This window comes from Falco punctatus (assembly GCF_963210335.1).
Source record: "Falco punctatus genome assembly, chromosome: Z".
In the NCBI taxonomy this organism is placed as follows: domain Eukaryota; kingdom Metazoa; phylum Chordata; class Aves; order Falconiformes; family Falconidae; genus Falco; species Falco punctatus.
This window is the reverse complement of record NC_137586.1, coordinates 13,525,801-13,541,942: the sequence shown is the minus strand read 5'-3', so window position 1 is coordinate 13,541,942 and position 16,142 is coordinate 13,525,801. Positions and strand designations below refer to the sequence as shown.

The 16,142-nt window shown below is 37.0% G+C and overlaps 1 protein-coding gene across 1 annotated transcript in view; it reads right to left on the bottom strand.

The window, feature by feature from the left end:
* SPEF2 (sperm flagellar 2) overlaps window positions 1-16,142 on the bottom strand; it is a 58,863-nt gene that overhangs the window by 28,814 nt on the left and 13,907 nt on the right. The window contains exons 8-13 of the mRNA XM_080372163.1: window positions 9,672-9,860; window positions 8,307-8,494; window positions 6,429-6,597; window positions 2,639-2,858; window positions 2,081-2,211; window positions 1,727-1,805 (exon numbers count right to left, since the gene is read on the bottom strand). Coding sequence (XP_080228289.1) covers window positions 1,727-1,805; window positions 2,081-2,211; window positions 2,639-2,858; window positions 6,429-6,597; window positions 8,307-8,494; window positions 9,672-9,860 — 976 coding nt within the window. The remainder of the gene's footprint in view (window positions 1-1,726; window positions 1,806-2,080; window positions 2,212-2,638; window positions 2,859-6,428; window positions 6,598-8,306; window positions 8,495-9,671; window positions 9,861-16,142) is intronic.

The following is a 16,142-nucleotide window of genomic DNA, read 5'->3' as shown; positions in this document are numbered from 1 at the left end:
CCTGACAACCTTCTACAATGAGGTGGCAGCCTCAGTGGTTGACAGACAATCAGCACGTGCTGCTTGCTTTGACTTCTGACACTGTCTTCCTTAACATCCTCATAGACAAACGGATGAAGTACGGACTAGGTAAGTGGACGGTGAGTTGGACTGAAAACTGGCAGAACTGACAGGCTCAGGGGGTTGTCATCAGCAATGTGAAGAGCGGCAGAAGGTCAGTGGTCAGTGCTGCACCCCAGGTGCTGAACCTGACACCAATATTGTTTAAGATCTTCATTAATGACCTGCATGGTGAGACAGAGTGCATTTGCAGGCAGTACAAAACCGTGGGGAGCAGTTGACCATCCAGGTGGTTGTGCTGCCCTTCAGAGGGACCTCGATGGGCTGGAGAAAAGGGCCAACAGGAGTCTCACAAAGTTCACCACAGGGAAGTGCAAAGTCCTACACCTGGTGAGAGAAAACCCTATGCCTTCAGCACCAGCTGGGGGCCTTGAAAGCAGCTTTGCAGAGAAGGGCCTGGAGGCCCTAGAGGAGACCAAGCTGACCGTGAGTTAGCAATGGGCCCTTGCAGCAAAGGCGGCCAACAGTGTCCTGGACCATATTAAGATATGGCACTGGTGAGACCCTATCTGGAGTGCTGTGTCCACTTCGGAACTTCCCAGTGCCAGAAAGACATGGATATACTGGACGAGGCCCTGACAAATACTAAGGTCTGGGAATACGTGACACACAAGGAGAGGCTGACTGCTGGGACTGTTCAGTCTGAAGAAGAGAAGGCCTGAATCTTATCAGTATATAGAAATATCTGGGGGTGGGGACAGGAGTAAAGAAAACAGAGACAGGCTCTTCTTAGCCAAGTAAAACAACAAACAGCAACAGACTTGAACTGAAACACAGGAAATTCCATTTAAATATAAAAATTGTAACAGTTACAGAATATTGGAGCATGTTGCTCAGTGCAGTTCTGGAGTGTCCATCCTTGGAGATGTTCAGCATCAAACTGAATATAGCTCTGAACAGCCTGCTGTAGTGTCCCTGCTTTGAAGAGGAGGGCTGAACTAGATGATCTTCCTTCCACCCTCATCCATTCTGTGACTTTGAGTTAAGGTGGCTACCCACATTGTCAGTTCCCTTCTTGGTAAAATCTGTTGTAAAGAAAAGTGAGGGAAGGTGAGGGCTTGCCCTTCCTTCCTTTTGGAAACTGCTTTGAAGCTGAAGCTCTCATCCTAGACCCTGCCTGTGGTACATTACAGCTGTGTAGCAGCCATGTCTGCACCCTATATACTATCTCCTTAATTTTAACCCTGATCCACACCTTATGACTTGAGTACCCAGCTTGACATCAGACTTACTTCACTGTCAGAACTGCATAGTTGTCACCAGACTGAGGCTCATGCTGATCAATGCCTCTGCACCTGACAGTGGCCCTGACTTCAGTCGGTATCCTGACTCTTTGTGAATATTGGCGCTTCCTGCTTTGCTATTGCCCTTGTCACCTAACCCACCTTCCTCCATGGAGCAGCCTGCACTTGCTACTCCCAAGCACTAAGAAAGTATGGAATCAGGAAATCCATTACAGAAACTACTGTGAAAACTCAGATGTCATGGATATTACCTCAAATGTACAAGAGACAGGGGAATTGCCATTTAAATCAAATAAGATAAGAATGAAAATTAAATTTTATAACTATACATAGCCATACATGTAAATAAAATATATACACACCTTTAGTTCCATTGATAGCTGTTTGTGTCTGGAGGTTTTTTAGAACTTTCTCTGGTAATTTTGGTAAGTTCTTCTGGACCTTGTATCAATCATGAAAAGAAATGTATTAGAAAAGCATATACGTATTACGTATTATATAGGAATTATATAGGAATTATATAGGAATTATATAGGAATTACGAATTATATAGGAAAAACAAGTCTGTCAATTCTAGCTGGTTCTTGGTCTTGTAAGTCAAAATTTAGGATTAAGTTTGAAATCTAGTAAAAAACGTTGAAACATGCTTTCTTTCTTATATATTTCATTCTCATATCCCTGTGGGAGCCAAACCCAAAATGAACAAAAATATGTACCTCATCTTGTTCCCCAGAACTCTCTGCTTCTTGTGGAATCCCACTGTGTGCACTTTTCATTTCGTTCTTCAGAAAAGCCTGGATGGCCTCCTGAACCAGATTATCAACAGAAAGTACCTGAATATTGCAAACTAATACACAAAAAAAATCAGTTCAGTTTAGTTTCAGTTGAGCATACATACCGAGAGACTATTACTGACAATTGCATTATTTCATTTGGGCTTTTGATGTAAGCTATTTCCACTGTCTCTTCTCTGTAACCACTGCACAGCATGTATCTACAATCACATAGAGATCTCACTAGACTTTTCCATTAACAAACATCCCCAAATTCTCAATGCAGAATACTAAATTAACACTAAATTCAAGTTCAGGTGCTGTTAATCTCATTTTGGAGATAATGAATAAATGACTTCCAGCCAACTCTTGCAAAACAGAGATGCAGCTGACATTCAAAGATTAGTAATGCAAGGATTTGCCCAAACAATTTTCATTTTTGAGTGGGATTTTAACACAAATAAACATTTCTAAGAATTTTAGGGGGAAAAATATCTCTACCTTTTTCAATAAACTTTAAACAGGTAGTTTTTCCACTAAAAGGTTTTCCCAAAATACATCCTTTGACAGGAAACGGAGGAAATACTGGAGGTGAAGAATTGGGCTTTAGAGGATAGAAAATCTCCATCAGTCTATGAAGCACATGACCCAATATGTTGTTATTAAGTGGAGGTTTGTTTTCACTGTTCTCTTCAGTTGGGCACCATTCCCCTGTCATACTCTGAAAAAATTACAAACAGCCAAATAATTTGTCAATATGCCTTGTCTTTCAACTTTCTAGTTACATGTATTTATACAGAAACACAATATGCACAATAACCACACCTGAATAGTACTAAATATTAAAATATTTTTAGAATAGACCCTTGTTAAAAGCTATAATTATGTCATAATCATTAAGTATTTATTGATATTCTTTAATACCTAGTTGAGAGAGACAAGTACTCCTTCAACAATTTTCATAGATTCCTAGACAATTTTTAATTCCATAAACATTAAAAATCATTTTACCAATACCACAGTATGAATCAGTAGCAGATTTTTGGAATAGAAGCCCAATATCCTAATATTCAGCACTGCAAAACCTGTGCAATATTATTGCTCAGTATCACACATAAATCTTTGAAATCTTTGTCCATAAAAATTTTCAAATATATATACTTGCCTTACACACTTGAACATATATATATGTTCCTCAAACAGAGAGAAAAAAACCCCAAAACAACAACCTGAAACAAACAAACCACCATATAATTCGAACAATTTTAAGGGAAGAAAATACTGAGTAGAAACTTCCAGTTCATCTACTCTGAGGCCAATATAAATTTGTCAGAGGTGAGTTACCAGCATATGGCTTAATAGGATTTTGCTGGTAAAGATACCCTTGCTGACAACCACATTGGAAGAAAAATGAGAATGGAAGGATCTAGTGAAAAGAATTAGACACAGACTTCTGCTTCTGCCACTCTAATATATACTCTATCAGTACTGGATCTTAGAACACTAGGAAAAGTCCTGGTCTGCAGTTTATGCTATGAGAAGCTAAAAGAGAATATTTTAGTATTCAGGATAATACTAGATCTTTATTAATTATTATTTGGTTGCAGGCCACTAAACAGCTGTTTGGAAGATATGTGGACTAATAATATTCCCAATCAGATTCTAGCTTGTCACCTCATTTGGGGTGCACAATAAACGGCTGACAGGCAAAGTCAAATGTTTCAGCAAAAGAAATTCCAACTAGGGAAAAAAATGAAAAAAAAAATTCACAACAGGAGTGGTTAAGCACTGGAATAGGTTGCACAGAATGGAATCTCTATCTTTGGAAAAACTTGAAAGTTCACTAGACAAGGTGCTGAGCAATCTTATCTGACTCAGAAGTTGGTCCTGCTTTGAGCACAGAGGTTGAACCAAAGACCTCCACGCCCCTTTTAACCTAAACAGCCGTACCATTCTATAAAGTCAATATTTAAACACCATCAACAGAAGCAACCAAAGTTCTGCTGAAAGATATTGTTTTGAATTCGTGTTCCAAGTAGAATATGCAACCTTTTCCTAAACTTACTATCACGAATGATATATTGCCACAGCATACATTCTACTAACAGAACTTGATCAGTGTTGACTTTGAACATATGTGCATTAGATAGACTAACACAAGGTAACTTATTATCACTCTAAATGAAAATATCACCTATTTCTAATCAGTAAAAACAACCAAAAAAGTATTGTGAGTTGCACAATATCCCCACCCTAATCCACCTCAGAAAACATACTTCTTAATATGTAATTGAAAAGACATGTTTTAAAAAACCAAATCTTTGTCCTATCTGAACCATTCTTCCTTAAACATACAAGCAGAGCTAGATCAGTTGTTTTAAATTCCATGAGACCTGTAGGAAAAATTAATTCCCAATGGGCTCCCCATTTGAAGTACTCACCTCTCAGATTTCTTGCCCTTTTAACCAGAAGATTGCTTGACTGTACCTGTCTTGAGCTAAAGTAGCTTACCTGTCAGAAACAAGTTTTCAGGTATCCAGCTCAGAGTCCTATAATTTCTGGTCAAATCTTGATCAAAACTGGATCAAAACCAAAAGTGGTGCCTACTGTTATGCTTGTTTTGGGTGACTCCATCAATTTATTACGTGGTTAGCCACAACTGACAATTGTGGTAGTTTTCAAATATTTTCAAGCTCAAACTAATGTGGAATGTACAACAGACTGATAGCACTGTATTTTGTTCTTGTATTTTGTCAGATGTATCTGACAACTTTTAGTCAGTTTTCCTAATGTAAATTTAGTATTCCTGAGAGATGCAAATCGCCTGTGCTGGGCTTTTTCTCAAAGGTTAAGAAAGTCAGCATAAAATTGGCAAGAATCCCCTGCCAACAGACTTTTATCTAGAAGCAATACTTTGAAGGTATTCGCTGTTCACTTAGGTTCTTAGAAGACTTAAGTATGAATTGGTGCCAACAATTTTTACATATGTCATATGATAACAAATTTTGATGAGTACTGATTCAGAAAGGCATAAGACTAACAACACCTTGGAAAAAAATGATTATGTGAATGTCTTTGAAACTGACTGGTAGCAAAAAAAAGGCTTTAAATGTGTCATTAAATGTTTGCAACCTTCAGTGCCCTTACATCTAGAGAAAAGACTACTGAGACTCTGTAATGTAAACAATATGACTGAAACAATTTTTCATTAGTGCTTCCCACTAACTGTCGCCTGCCTGTCTGTCCTGTACATCCTTCCTGTTGGTCTTGCATGTGCACCTTTTGTTCACCTAAACAAAGTGATCATGAAATTCATTACATGACTTGATATGGTCTGAACAAGGACCTTATAAATAGATAAACCAGAAAAACATGTTAAGATTGAATCCAAAGTAAAATGAACTGTCAGACATTAATCACAAAAACGTGTAACAAATGTTTGTACTCACTGAAAACCAAAATGTACCAATTGGTTCAGGATGTGGATAAAAGCACATACGTATTGTTATCATTTCCCAACAACTTTGCGTGATTTTGCCATACTCTAGTTAAACAGATTATTTGCAAAGAATAAATATGTAGAATAAAAAAATTTTTTTCACGAGAAAAAATATCATTAATGAAATTTGCAAAAAAATTTACAATACATTTTAGCAGGGAAATATTCTTCCTTCATCTTTCACTTGTGAGATTACATTAATGTAAAGAAGAAAAGCTTTAAAGGTACCTTGAAAAATAGTTACTTATATTCTCACAGAAGGTTAAGAAAAGTCAGCCATTTTTAATGATTTTCACAAACATTACCATCTTAAAATAAACGGATCACTCAAATCTTGTTAGAAAGATTTCAGTCAAAATTGCTGACATCAAGACTATCAGGTTTCGTAACACATACAGTATTTCATTTTACTTGCTTTTGCTGGCTACCTTCTGTCGCATTTTCAAATGCTGTAGCATTAGCTTTCAAATTCCTATTAGCTAAAAAGTTATTGCACTGCAATTAACAATTTGATCTTACACACTCAAGAGAGAAATATAATCAATGTTATATACAAGAATGAAATTATAACAGTTTTAAAATTGCAGCGTGCAATTTAAAATTTCCAGTGCGACTAACATAAAATGTAGCCATACATTTCATACAGAACAGCAGACAATGAAAAGACAATCCATGTCAAAATCTGGTATCAGAAACTAGTAAAAGAACAAAATGAAACATCAAAATAAAATGTTTATGATTATGAAAATCAAGGTGTATTATCTTTTATTATATCTTATGGGTATGATGTACCTTGTATTCACCATAATCTTTTTCATCTAACAGATTAACTTTATTCAACTCAACAAGTTGTTCTGGGCTCAGTTCATTTGGCAAAGGTTGAACAGAGGCTTGCTCATATATTGGTTTTCCATGAAAAAAAAATTCCTTCCAATCAAACATCAGTTTCAATGGAATTCTGCTGCAGAAGAAAAATAAAAAGAAAAAAAAAAAGAAAAGAAAAGAAAAAAGAATGAGCTCCACATCAAAAATTAAAGGGGTTAGATATTTGAGAATAATGGACCCAAATTTACAATAATCACAATCATGAAACAAGCAATGTTAAACTAGATATAGTTTATAATGCTTTCTATAATTATTACAGCTTTTAAAGTGTTTGGTTACTTATATGACAGCCATAGGCACTTGTAGGCTTCAGTATTTTCACAAATGTGTCATCACAAAGCATTTGGCTGGCAGAGCTGTGTTGTAACAGTTTTGCTACAGCTATTTTTCCCGGCTCCAAAATACTCTTCTCTTTTGTGGGGTAGAGCCTTTTCTCACCAAAAATCTATACAATTTTTTCCTTGAAACCAAAAATAATTTATAATTATATGAGTAATTAAACTCTTTTATTCTTTTAGAAAGGGAAAACATTCATATGAAACAACAAGATAAGCTGCATATAGTAACAAGCTAAATGCAAACAGGGCACTGACATATGTGACATTAGAATTCTAGAGCTGCTAAATAACCAATATAAATAACAGCTTAAATTTAACAAATGGTCAAAATGAAAGTTTCTACTACTTCTTAAGATTACATCAATTGGGACTTTCTTCTTTTTAGTAATGATTGTAGATATTTGAGTGTTATAGCTTTAAATAAACTCTGCATGTGCTGTTCAAAAATGACAGAATACCTATTGTATGCATCCTGCACAATGAAGTGCATGGAAGGACAGACAAAGCATACCTATAGTGGCAGTAAATGCAGATACAACCTTGATATTCATACATTGGAAAAATATTTCAAATATCTGTAACATATGGTACACTACTCAGTACAAGCAAATGTGACACTAGCTTACACTATAACCATGACTCTGTCAGACAAGGACATCATCAAATCATCACTAAACTGCACCAAGACTTCCCATTTTATCATGTACTTACTGGACCTAAATTTATATAATTTCCATAAAATACAATTGCACAATTACCCTAAAAGGCAATTAAGATTTTGGCATGCTTTGCATGCTATAAGCTCTACCTCATAGTCTAATGAAAGACCAACAGCAACAGCATCCCACTCTGTGGTTTTGGAAACACTCCCACAGCACAGGCACTTGGAGGTTACTGCCTTTTCAGGACCTTCTCAGGTACTGTGTAACTATGGCACATCAGAAAAGGGTAACATGGCGTGTAGGACTTGGAAGATTTTGGATTGAGTTGCTCAGTACTCTTAGGACCATCCAGGAAGGCTGGTATATCTTAGGAAATTCGTTATGCTTATATTACACTAAGGACGCATTGAGCTAGTGGAGCTACCTAGAATGAGGTGAGCACCACCCAGTTTTTAACTTTTAAACTAAGGAATCTGTTCATAAAAAGGGAAATCAGTAGTTCCACAAGCTGTAGAACCACTGGATCTTGGTCTTCTAAGGATTCAAATCAGCTGAGTTTTCAAGAAATTATGTTAAGTCTTTAGGCTTTAGTTCACCCTGTATTACATATCAGTGAATCCTCACACAAAAGTAGTATCATCATTTTCCCACACAAGCTACTTGGAGCTGTCATGTAAGGTATCTGAGAATCTACTAAGATCTTACAGTGCTTAAACCAGTCTGAATAACAAAGCCTAACAGTTACCTAACAGCTGTTATTTTTGCCTAACAGCTACCACACTTACTTGTTTGTCAGTAGATTATACTCTGCTACTTTTGTTGACAGGTCAACGATTTGGTCAATCACTTCCCAACATACAGAATAATGCTTTTTATAACGTGCCTGAGCTCTTTCAATGGCAATTTTCTCATGACGTTCTCGTTCTTTGATAATTTGTTCTTCAAAATCAATTTTTTCTTGTTTTGCCAGAGCCTAGAATTTTTTTTCAAAGAGTAAATTTGAGAATCTGAGATTGCAAAGATAATGAAAGTGCAGAAGTGCACAGTTCTGGAAACAAAAATGAACTTCTTCATTTAAGTCAAGTAATGAAAACAGCTAGATTCTCACCAGATCTGGATAGCCAGCAAGCAGATTAACACATAACAAATCTAAAAACTTGTATTCATTCTATTAGTTCTAGTTTGTTAGCTTTATACCTACTAAAATACAATTAAATAAAGGAGAAATATATTACTTCTTTCATGACAAACAGTTTAAGAACATATTCCGGGCTTAGGAGGCAGGAAAACATGAAATGATGTTCTCTTCCTAAGGAACAACTATGCAGATGCACTGGTAAAGGCTTAGTTCCACTGATACCCACAACTGAATGCACATTTAGAATATGACAAGTAATTTAACTTAAAAGATTCTGATCTGCAAATAATTAGATATTATTGATGCTGTTCAATCTTTGAGAAAAATTTCTGGTCATGGCAGAAAATTATCAGCAGCACCTGTGATGATGTTCCTTTTGGCCAAAAGCCTACGTAAAGAGATATTGTAACCAATAGGTATAGCTGCTGATTACATAGGACTCTAGCTGTGTTGGGAGGATTCGGAGCTGATGAATGTTTTTGGTAGGAGAAAAAGAAGTTTTCTATCATCATGTTATGGCCCACTATGAGTGTAGCACTTGGCCATTTACCACAAGATTATAAATCCTTTTAATTTATTAATCAGCTCCAAGGTAGAAATTAGCACTCATGAGTGAAACTTCTCCAACCTCTGTCAAAAATGGGTGTTAAAGAGATTACATTTAAAGGAAACGAAAAACATGATTATTGAAATAAGATCTTATGTCATTCTCTTTTGCCATTTTGCCTCTGCAAGATTGTGCCTTTATTAAACTCAGCATACAGAGATGTTTTCCTAAAAAGTTGAAATTATTTGGAAGAAAAGATCAAAATTGGACTTTAGAGTTGCTCAGTTTTATCCATTATTAATTTAGCTGTAACTCTGAATATAGATAAAAGAATATATTAATGGTTAAATCACCCTGTCCCTATAAAAGTCCTGAATTCTAACAGTTGACAACACAAATTCCATTTTATAACAGGAAGGTATTGTAACAGTCCTGCAGCAATTCAGGGAGCTAATAAGCTTTTACCGCTTCTCTATCAAGAGCTTCCTGGAACTCTTTCAGTCGTCTTTCTTCATACTGTTTTTCCCTGAAAATCCTATTTTGTCTTAACACCTCTTTTTCATGTCGAACATGCATGAGTTGAACAGCAATTCTCCGCTCCTGCTGAGACTGTCTCATCAGCCTGTAGATAAGTTTCTCCTCCCGGTAAGCCCTCTAAAAGATAAAAAATAATAGTAATAAGCACAGTTTATAAATTATTCCATAGACAACTCATCAGTGTTTCATATGAGAAATATGAATGCAGCCATATAACAACATTTACCTGCTCATTTGATGCATAGATCTGAAACAACAAATATACCTATTTATTACTATTTTCCTAAACTGTGTAAGAATTGTAGAACTATAGAAGTGAATTCTTAATATGTCTTAACTGATATATTCAGTAAAAATACATTTGTTCAGATTAACTCAATTTTAACTTGGATATTTCCTGTGTGCAAAGAAACTGCAGGATATTTCAGATAATTTCTTCTGTATGTAAAGATATACTCTTTCCTTAAAACATTATCTCTGCTCTTCACCAGTCCCCACTCTCAGCCATACTCTGCTGGATCCTTGATTAGTTTATTCTTCTACAGGTCTGAAATTTTTCCTTCTTTCTTGGGATTTGGATAATTACCTCCTCCATTCTCCTCCATTCAGGAGACCAGGTATATGCACAAGCATTCAGAACAGAGGAAAATACAAGACTTCAAGGTAACAGATTCAGTGTTCTCACTGGGACATGAATAGAATTCCCTATCTGGTACTATAATAAAATAATTCTGAACCATTGCTTGAAGCATGATCGGTGTGCACAGACACTTTGAAGGCTGTGAATTGTTACTTTTCAAAGCACTTGTCAAAACATAATAGTATCTTCTCACTACCACACTTCTCTAGATTGTTCTTGGTATCTACACTAATGCTTACCTGACCTGAAGTTTTTCTCCACTACTTTCAAATTCCAGAACTACTTCTGAGTTCTAAACAAAAGCACCAGCTTGCTCTCAAGTCCCATTGCCAAATACTGCTCATAAAGCAGAACTTTAGAAGAAATTTCTGATCCCCTGGACATTTATTTCAGATGCAGCAAAACTGCTATGAAATGTATTAAAATTTAAGGACCTAAACTGGGAACCAATCTGAAGATTTTTTTCCCCAAGAACAGAGGAATGGGTAAAGCCAGTTAGTAGTAGTATGAAAACCACACTAAACAGAAGTGGTACTTCATTTTTCTTTTAATCTGGTTTATTTTTCATCAGCTGTCTGTGACAGAGTGGTCAGAACACATTATATAAATTCACCTATAAATGAAAAAATCAAATATTACGTATTATCATACTATTTATGAAAGAACTCTACAAAGAGGTTTAGATCTGTGCTACACAATGCAACCATGACGTCTGTAATAGATTTCTAACACAAAGGTGCAAAACACAGCTATTTTAATTGCAATAATAAGAGCAACAGCTTTCTAACTAGTTTAGATCTTTTAATGTTGATGTTAGAGAGAAGCCAATATTCTTCAAACAAAACTCTTGCCATATTTTTAAGTTCCTTTCCCTTTACAATTGCTGGGAGTAAAGTATGTTCCAGTTAAATACTGGTGACTTGAAAAGACTAAGTTGATCTAAAAAGCACTCAACTTTTTGCTTATTCTAACCAGAATGCAAGCATTGCACTTCCATTTCCTAGCACTGAATCTCACGACACTGCGTGATAGTTTTAATGGCAAAGGTGCAGTCATCTCAGGCTTTAATCCCAGAGTGCTCCACCTGCACGCAGTATTGTCTCTCTACAAAGCTTATAAAAAAATGAGGATCTGATTTTGAATGTGTTTTGTTTGGTACTCTATTTGTAGTATATTGTTTGTACACTGTTTTCCTATGCACAGAATTACCATCATGCATGCAACTGAGATGGAAAACAATGCAATAGTACAACTTTATATGCACTTTTCATTTACATATTCATACTATGTGTCATTTCATACATTTCAGGTGACAAAATTTTTCCAATAGCACTGTCTACTGATGAATTCATTTGTCCATTTGTCTCTTACACTCATGAAGTCAAGACAATAAAAAGAGACATGATGCCCTTTGCTGCCTGAGTTCTACCCACTGCTTCTTTGACATAGTATTTCATTAAGGCTTCAAAGAACAGTGAGGATGCACAGACTTTGCTTCCTATTACAAATAATTATCCTTCATTATTTTCTTTAGTTGCAACTGCTTATCCTCAACCATGGATTAGTACAGCAATAATTACTCCACCTGAAGAAAACTGATGTTTAAATCCTAATTCACAGGGGACTTAAAAAGTCGCCCTAACAGGGTGGTCATTCATCATATTTAAACATCAACTTTATGGTTCAAATAGTTGGCACAGTCAAAGCACCTCATCTAGGTGAATGCACTCTTTATAAAGCACATGGGAAGATGCTCCTTTAAAACACTTCAGAATAGACAAAAGACACCTTTTCTTTGTTAACTGAATGGTAAAGAACTTCAATATTGTAAGTGATCAAATATTTTGACATACTGAGTAGGCCTAAAAAGAGCCAGCAGGAAATTTGTAAAGGAACAAGAATATATGAAAATGCAGTTAACTCAGAGCTATACCCTGGACAAATTTGGATTCAGAACACCAAACTCATAATTTCAAAAAGGCTGCTTATTGGATAAGGGAGTGAAGCATTGGTGGCTATCTTTCATACAAACAGGAATTGACAAAACATTAAAACCTATAGCTGAAGAGTTTTGAAACTTCTGGGCATTCTAGGAGACAAAATAAAAATGGTAGTACACAGAGGACTGTGAAGTGCCTGAAGAAATCATAAATATTGTAAATGGGACATCTTAGTAATTTGAAAAGTTAATACTGAAAAAGCATACTGAAAAATACACTTTTTCACTTTACCTACCTGAGACAACAGTGGCATCCAGTGGTCAACATTAATGTGTTTATGTTTCATCTTGTTCCTATATAATTACTAGATCATATTTTTCTATTTCCTTGTTTAATTTACATAAAATGAAACCATTCTGTCCTGTTATGTAGTCATAAAATTTATGACCAAAAGTTATGGCTTAGCATGCATAAATCTATTTGGTTGACAAGCAATAACCTAGTAACAATTCATTTCCCCTCCCATTTTCATCTTCTCAATTTATTGCTAATGATAACTTCTTTTGGACAACTTTCTAAATTCAGGGAGATAAAATCTGAACAGAGCATTTAAAAATAATGAGTACTTAGAACAAGTACTTTGTTGAAATGGTGGAGATCAAAGATTCAGTTGGGATGAAACCGTGTTACTGTCAAACACTTTCAACTCCTGCCTATAAAAACCTGACTGGCATCACCCTGTGCTCCACTTAGAAGAGGAACATGTAATTGTAAAGTTGTTGGTTTTTTTCCCCAGGCTCCAGCTTGCAGTGTGCCAAAACTAAAAAATTTGAACAAGATTCTTTCAGTAGAGGTTTATACACATGGACATGAAACACATTAAAGCACTCTGAAGGGATGAAATTCATTTGACTCTGTATGATCCTGTGCCAAAATTCATTTGACTCTACATGATCCTGTGCCCTGTGTTCAAGTTTTATGCAGTATAGGTAAAAATCTGACTGTAACATCTACAGGAAGGCTACAATTTCAGTCCCCAAATCTTTTCTGGTTCAGTGCCTAATGGAGGGGGAAAGCAACTTTCAACTACTTTGTGTATTTTTTTTAATAAAAAAAACTTTGCTTCACAATTCTCTTACGCCAATCAACATCTAATTTCTGAAATCTCAGAATTCCAGTCAAGACATCTCTCTTTCTCTGCTAATTTAGAACCAAAACACTACTCAACAGATTCTCTGATCTGGTCAGACTACTATTCCAATCAACTGCTCACTTGTCTTTCCTTCCAATACCTGCACTCTGTGACTTGCAGTTTTTCCTACACCAATGCTGATTTTTCTTCCTGGGAGGTTAGGAACACCATTGTTATTTTTGCCTTGCTTTGGAGCCCCACTGGAGCCAATCTGATTGACAGCACGTTGCAACAATTCCTCCATCTCAAACTGACAAGGCCTGTCCTACAACTGCAGGCAGACCAGCTGTCTGACCTCCTCCTCAACAGCACTGGCTAGCTTTGCCGGCTTAGAACTGCTGTATCCATCAAGTCCCCAGTGATTGCTGTTGGCCTTATGCCCATCAGCTGATAGCCATAGCTATCAGAACCACTAGTCCAGGCTTCTGGGGTTGTGCTAGGGCTGCAACAGCTGACAGTAAAGAACAAATTTTGGGATTACAGTGATTTCAGACAACTGGGTTGCAAAACTACTTCATAGTCTATGCATACCAATATGATGTAGAATCTCTTGGAATGAGAGCTCAGAGAGGATACATGGATAGATGAACTCCTGATCTCAGCCACTGCAGAGGTTTTTCATAGAATATATAGGTCTGGGATAGATATTGAGAAGTCATCAAATTTCTAGATGCCTACCTCAACAAATTTATTTTTTTCTTAAGAACTCCAAAAACATCTCCAGACATTACATGCCAATGCTTACAGATATATATTTACACACACACACATACATATATATAATATACATATTATTTCATACTTTTCCTTTTCAGAGACGCCACATATCTGAACTGCTATTATTATGCAACAGCAGTGGAGAAGGCTCAGCTATACTGAGTTCAACACATATAGAATCACAGATTCATTTAGGTTGGAAAAGACCTTTGAGATTATCAGCTGTTAACCCAGGACTGCCAAGTCCACCACTAAACTATGTGTCTAAGCATCGGATCTACATAATTTTTAATGATCTCTAGGAGCGGTGATTCCACCACCACCCTGGGCAGCCTGTTCCAATGCCTCACCACCCTTTCAGTGGAGAATTTTTTCCTAATATCCAATCTAAACCTGCCCTAGTGTAATTTGAGGCTGTTTCCTCTTGTCCTGCCACTAGTTAGCTAGAGACCTAGCCCCACCTGGCCACAAGTTGCCTTCAGGTAGTTGTAGAGAGCAGTAAGATCTCCCCTGAGTCTCCTGCAGACTAAACAACTCCAGTTCCCCTAGCCGCTCCTTTTAATTCTTGTTCTCTAGACCCTTCACCAGCCTCATTGCCCTTCTGCTCCAGCCTCTCTACATCCCTCTTGAAATGAGGGGGCCCAAAACTGAACACAGGATTTGAGATGCAGCCTCACCAGTGCTGAGTAGAGAAGGACTATAATTTCCCTTGTCTTGCTGGCCACACTGTTTCAGATACAAGCCAGGATGCTGTTGGCTTTCTTGGCCACCTGGGCACAATGTTGGCTCATGTCCAGCCAGCTGTCAACCAACCCCCCCAGGCCCTTTCCCAATGGGCAGCTTTCCAGCCACTCTTCCCCAAGTCTGTAGTGTTGTGTGGGGTTGTTGTGACCCAAGTGCAGGATCTGGCACTTCTCCTTGTTGAACCTCATACAACTAGCCTTGGCCCATCAGTCCAGCCTGTTCAGATCTCTCTGCAGACTCTTCCTACCTTCAAGCAGATCAACACTCCCCCGCAACCTGGTGTCATCAGCAAACTCATTGAGGGTGCACTCGGTTGCCTCATCCAGATCATAGATAAAGCTATTAAACAGAACTGGCCCCAACACTGAGCCCTGGGGAACACCACTGGGGACCAGCCACCAGCTGGATGTAACTCCATTTACTACCACTCTTACGTGATCTAACCTAAGGACTCCCAGTGCAATACCAGGATAAAAGACAACTAGAAATCACAGAAACCCAGTAAGTTATAATGTTCTGTTTTGATACGATCATTGCAAAAGATCTTTGAAGTCAGTAACTTAAGAGCTGCTTTTTGAATGAGGAGTGTCTGAGGAGGAATCTGAAAAGCCTTGTGCTTTATGGGATAGGACTGGAGTAACGTGCAACATCCATTTTAGGACACAACACACGTTCTCCAGAGACACATCTTCTATTCCATAACATATAAAAAATTAAAGATCTGATCTGCAAAATATGTTTTGCTTCCTCATATCACCCACCACAACAACTTCAGAAGTACAGTCCAGATCAAAAACTTGACATGACACATCTGTAAATACAGGTTTTCAACCAAGGAAAGCCATGTTTGTTGTATCTTCTTTAGATAGTATCTTCTTCAGGTCTTCAGATCTTCGGAAAGTATCTCTTTCAGAACCAGTACATATTTTAATAACTTAAAGTTTAACTTTAAGGGGAGGAGGATTAGAAGACAGGTCTTCAACTGATTTTTAATCATCTTAGCTCTGCTGCCTTCATCTGATCCTTTATGATTGGTAAGGATGTAGTATGACATAAAGGTTGCAAGAAAGAACGGACAACCTTCCCTTTTTTTCAAGGAAAGACAATGGTGGGCATAAAAGTTATTTTCAGAGAGAAGCGTATATACCTCCCCTTAGTGCCTCCAA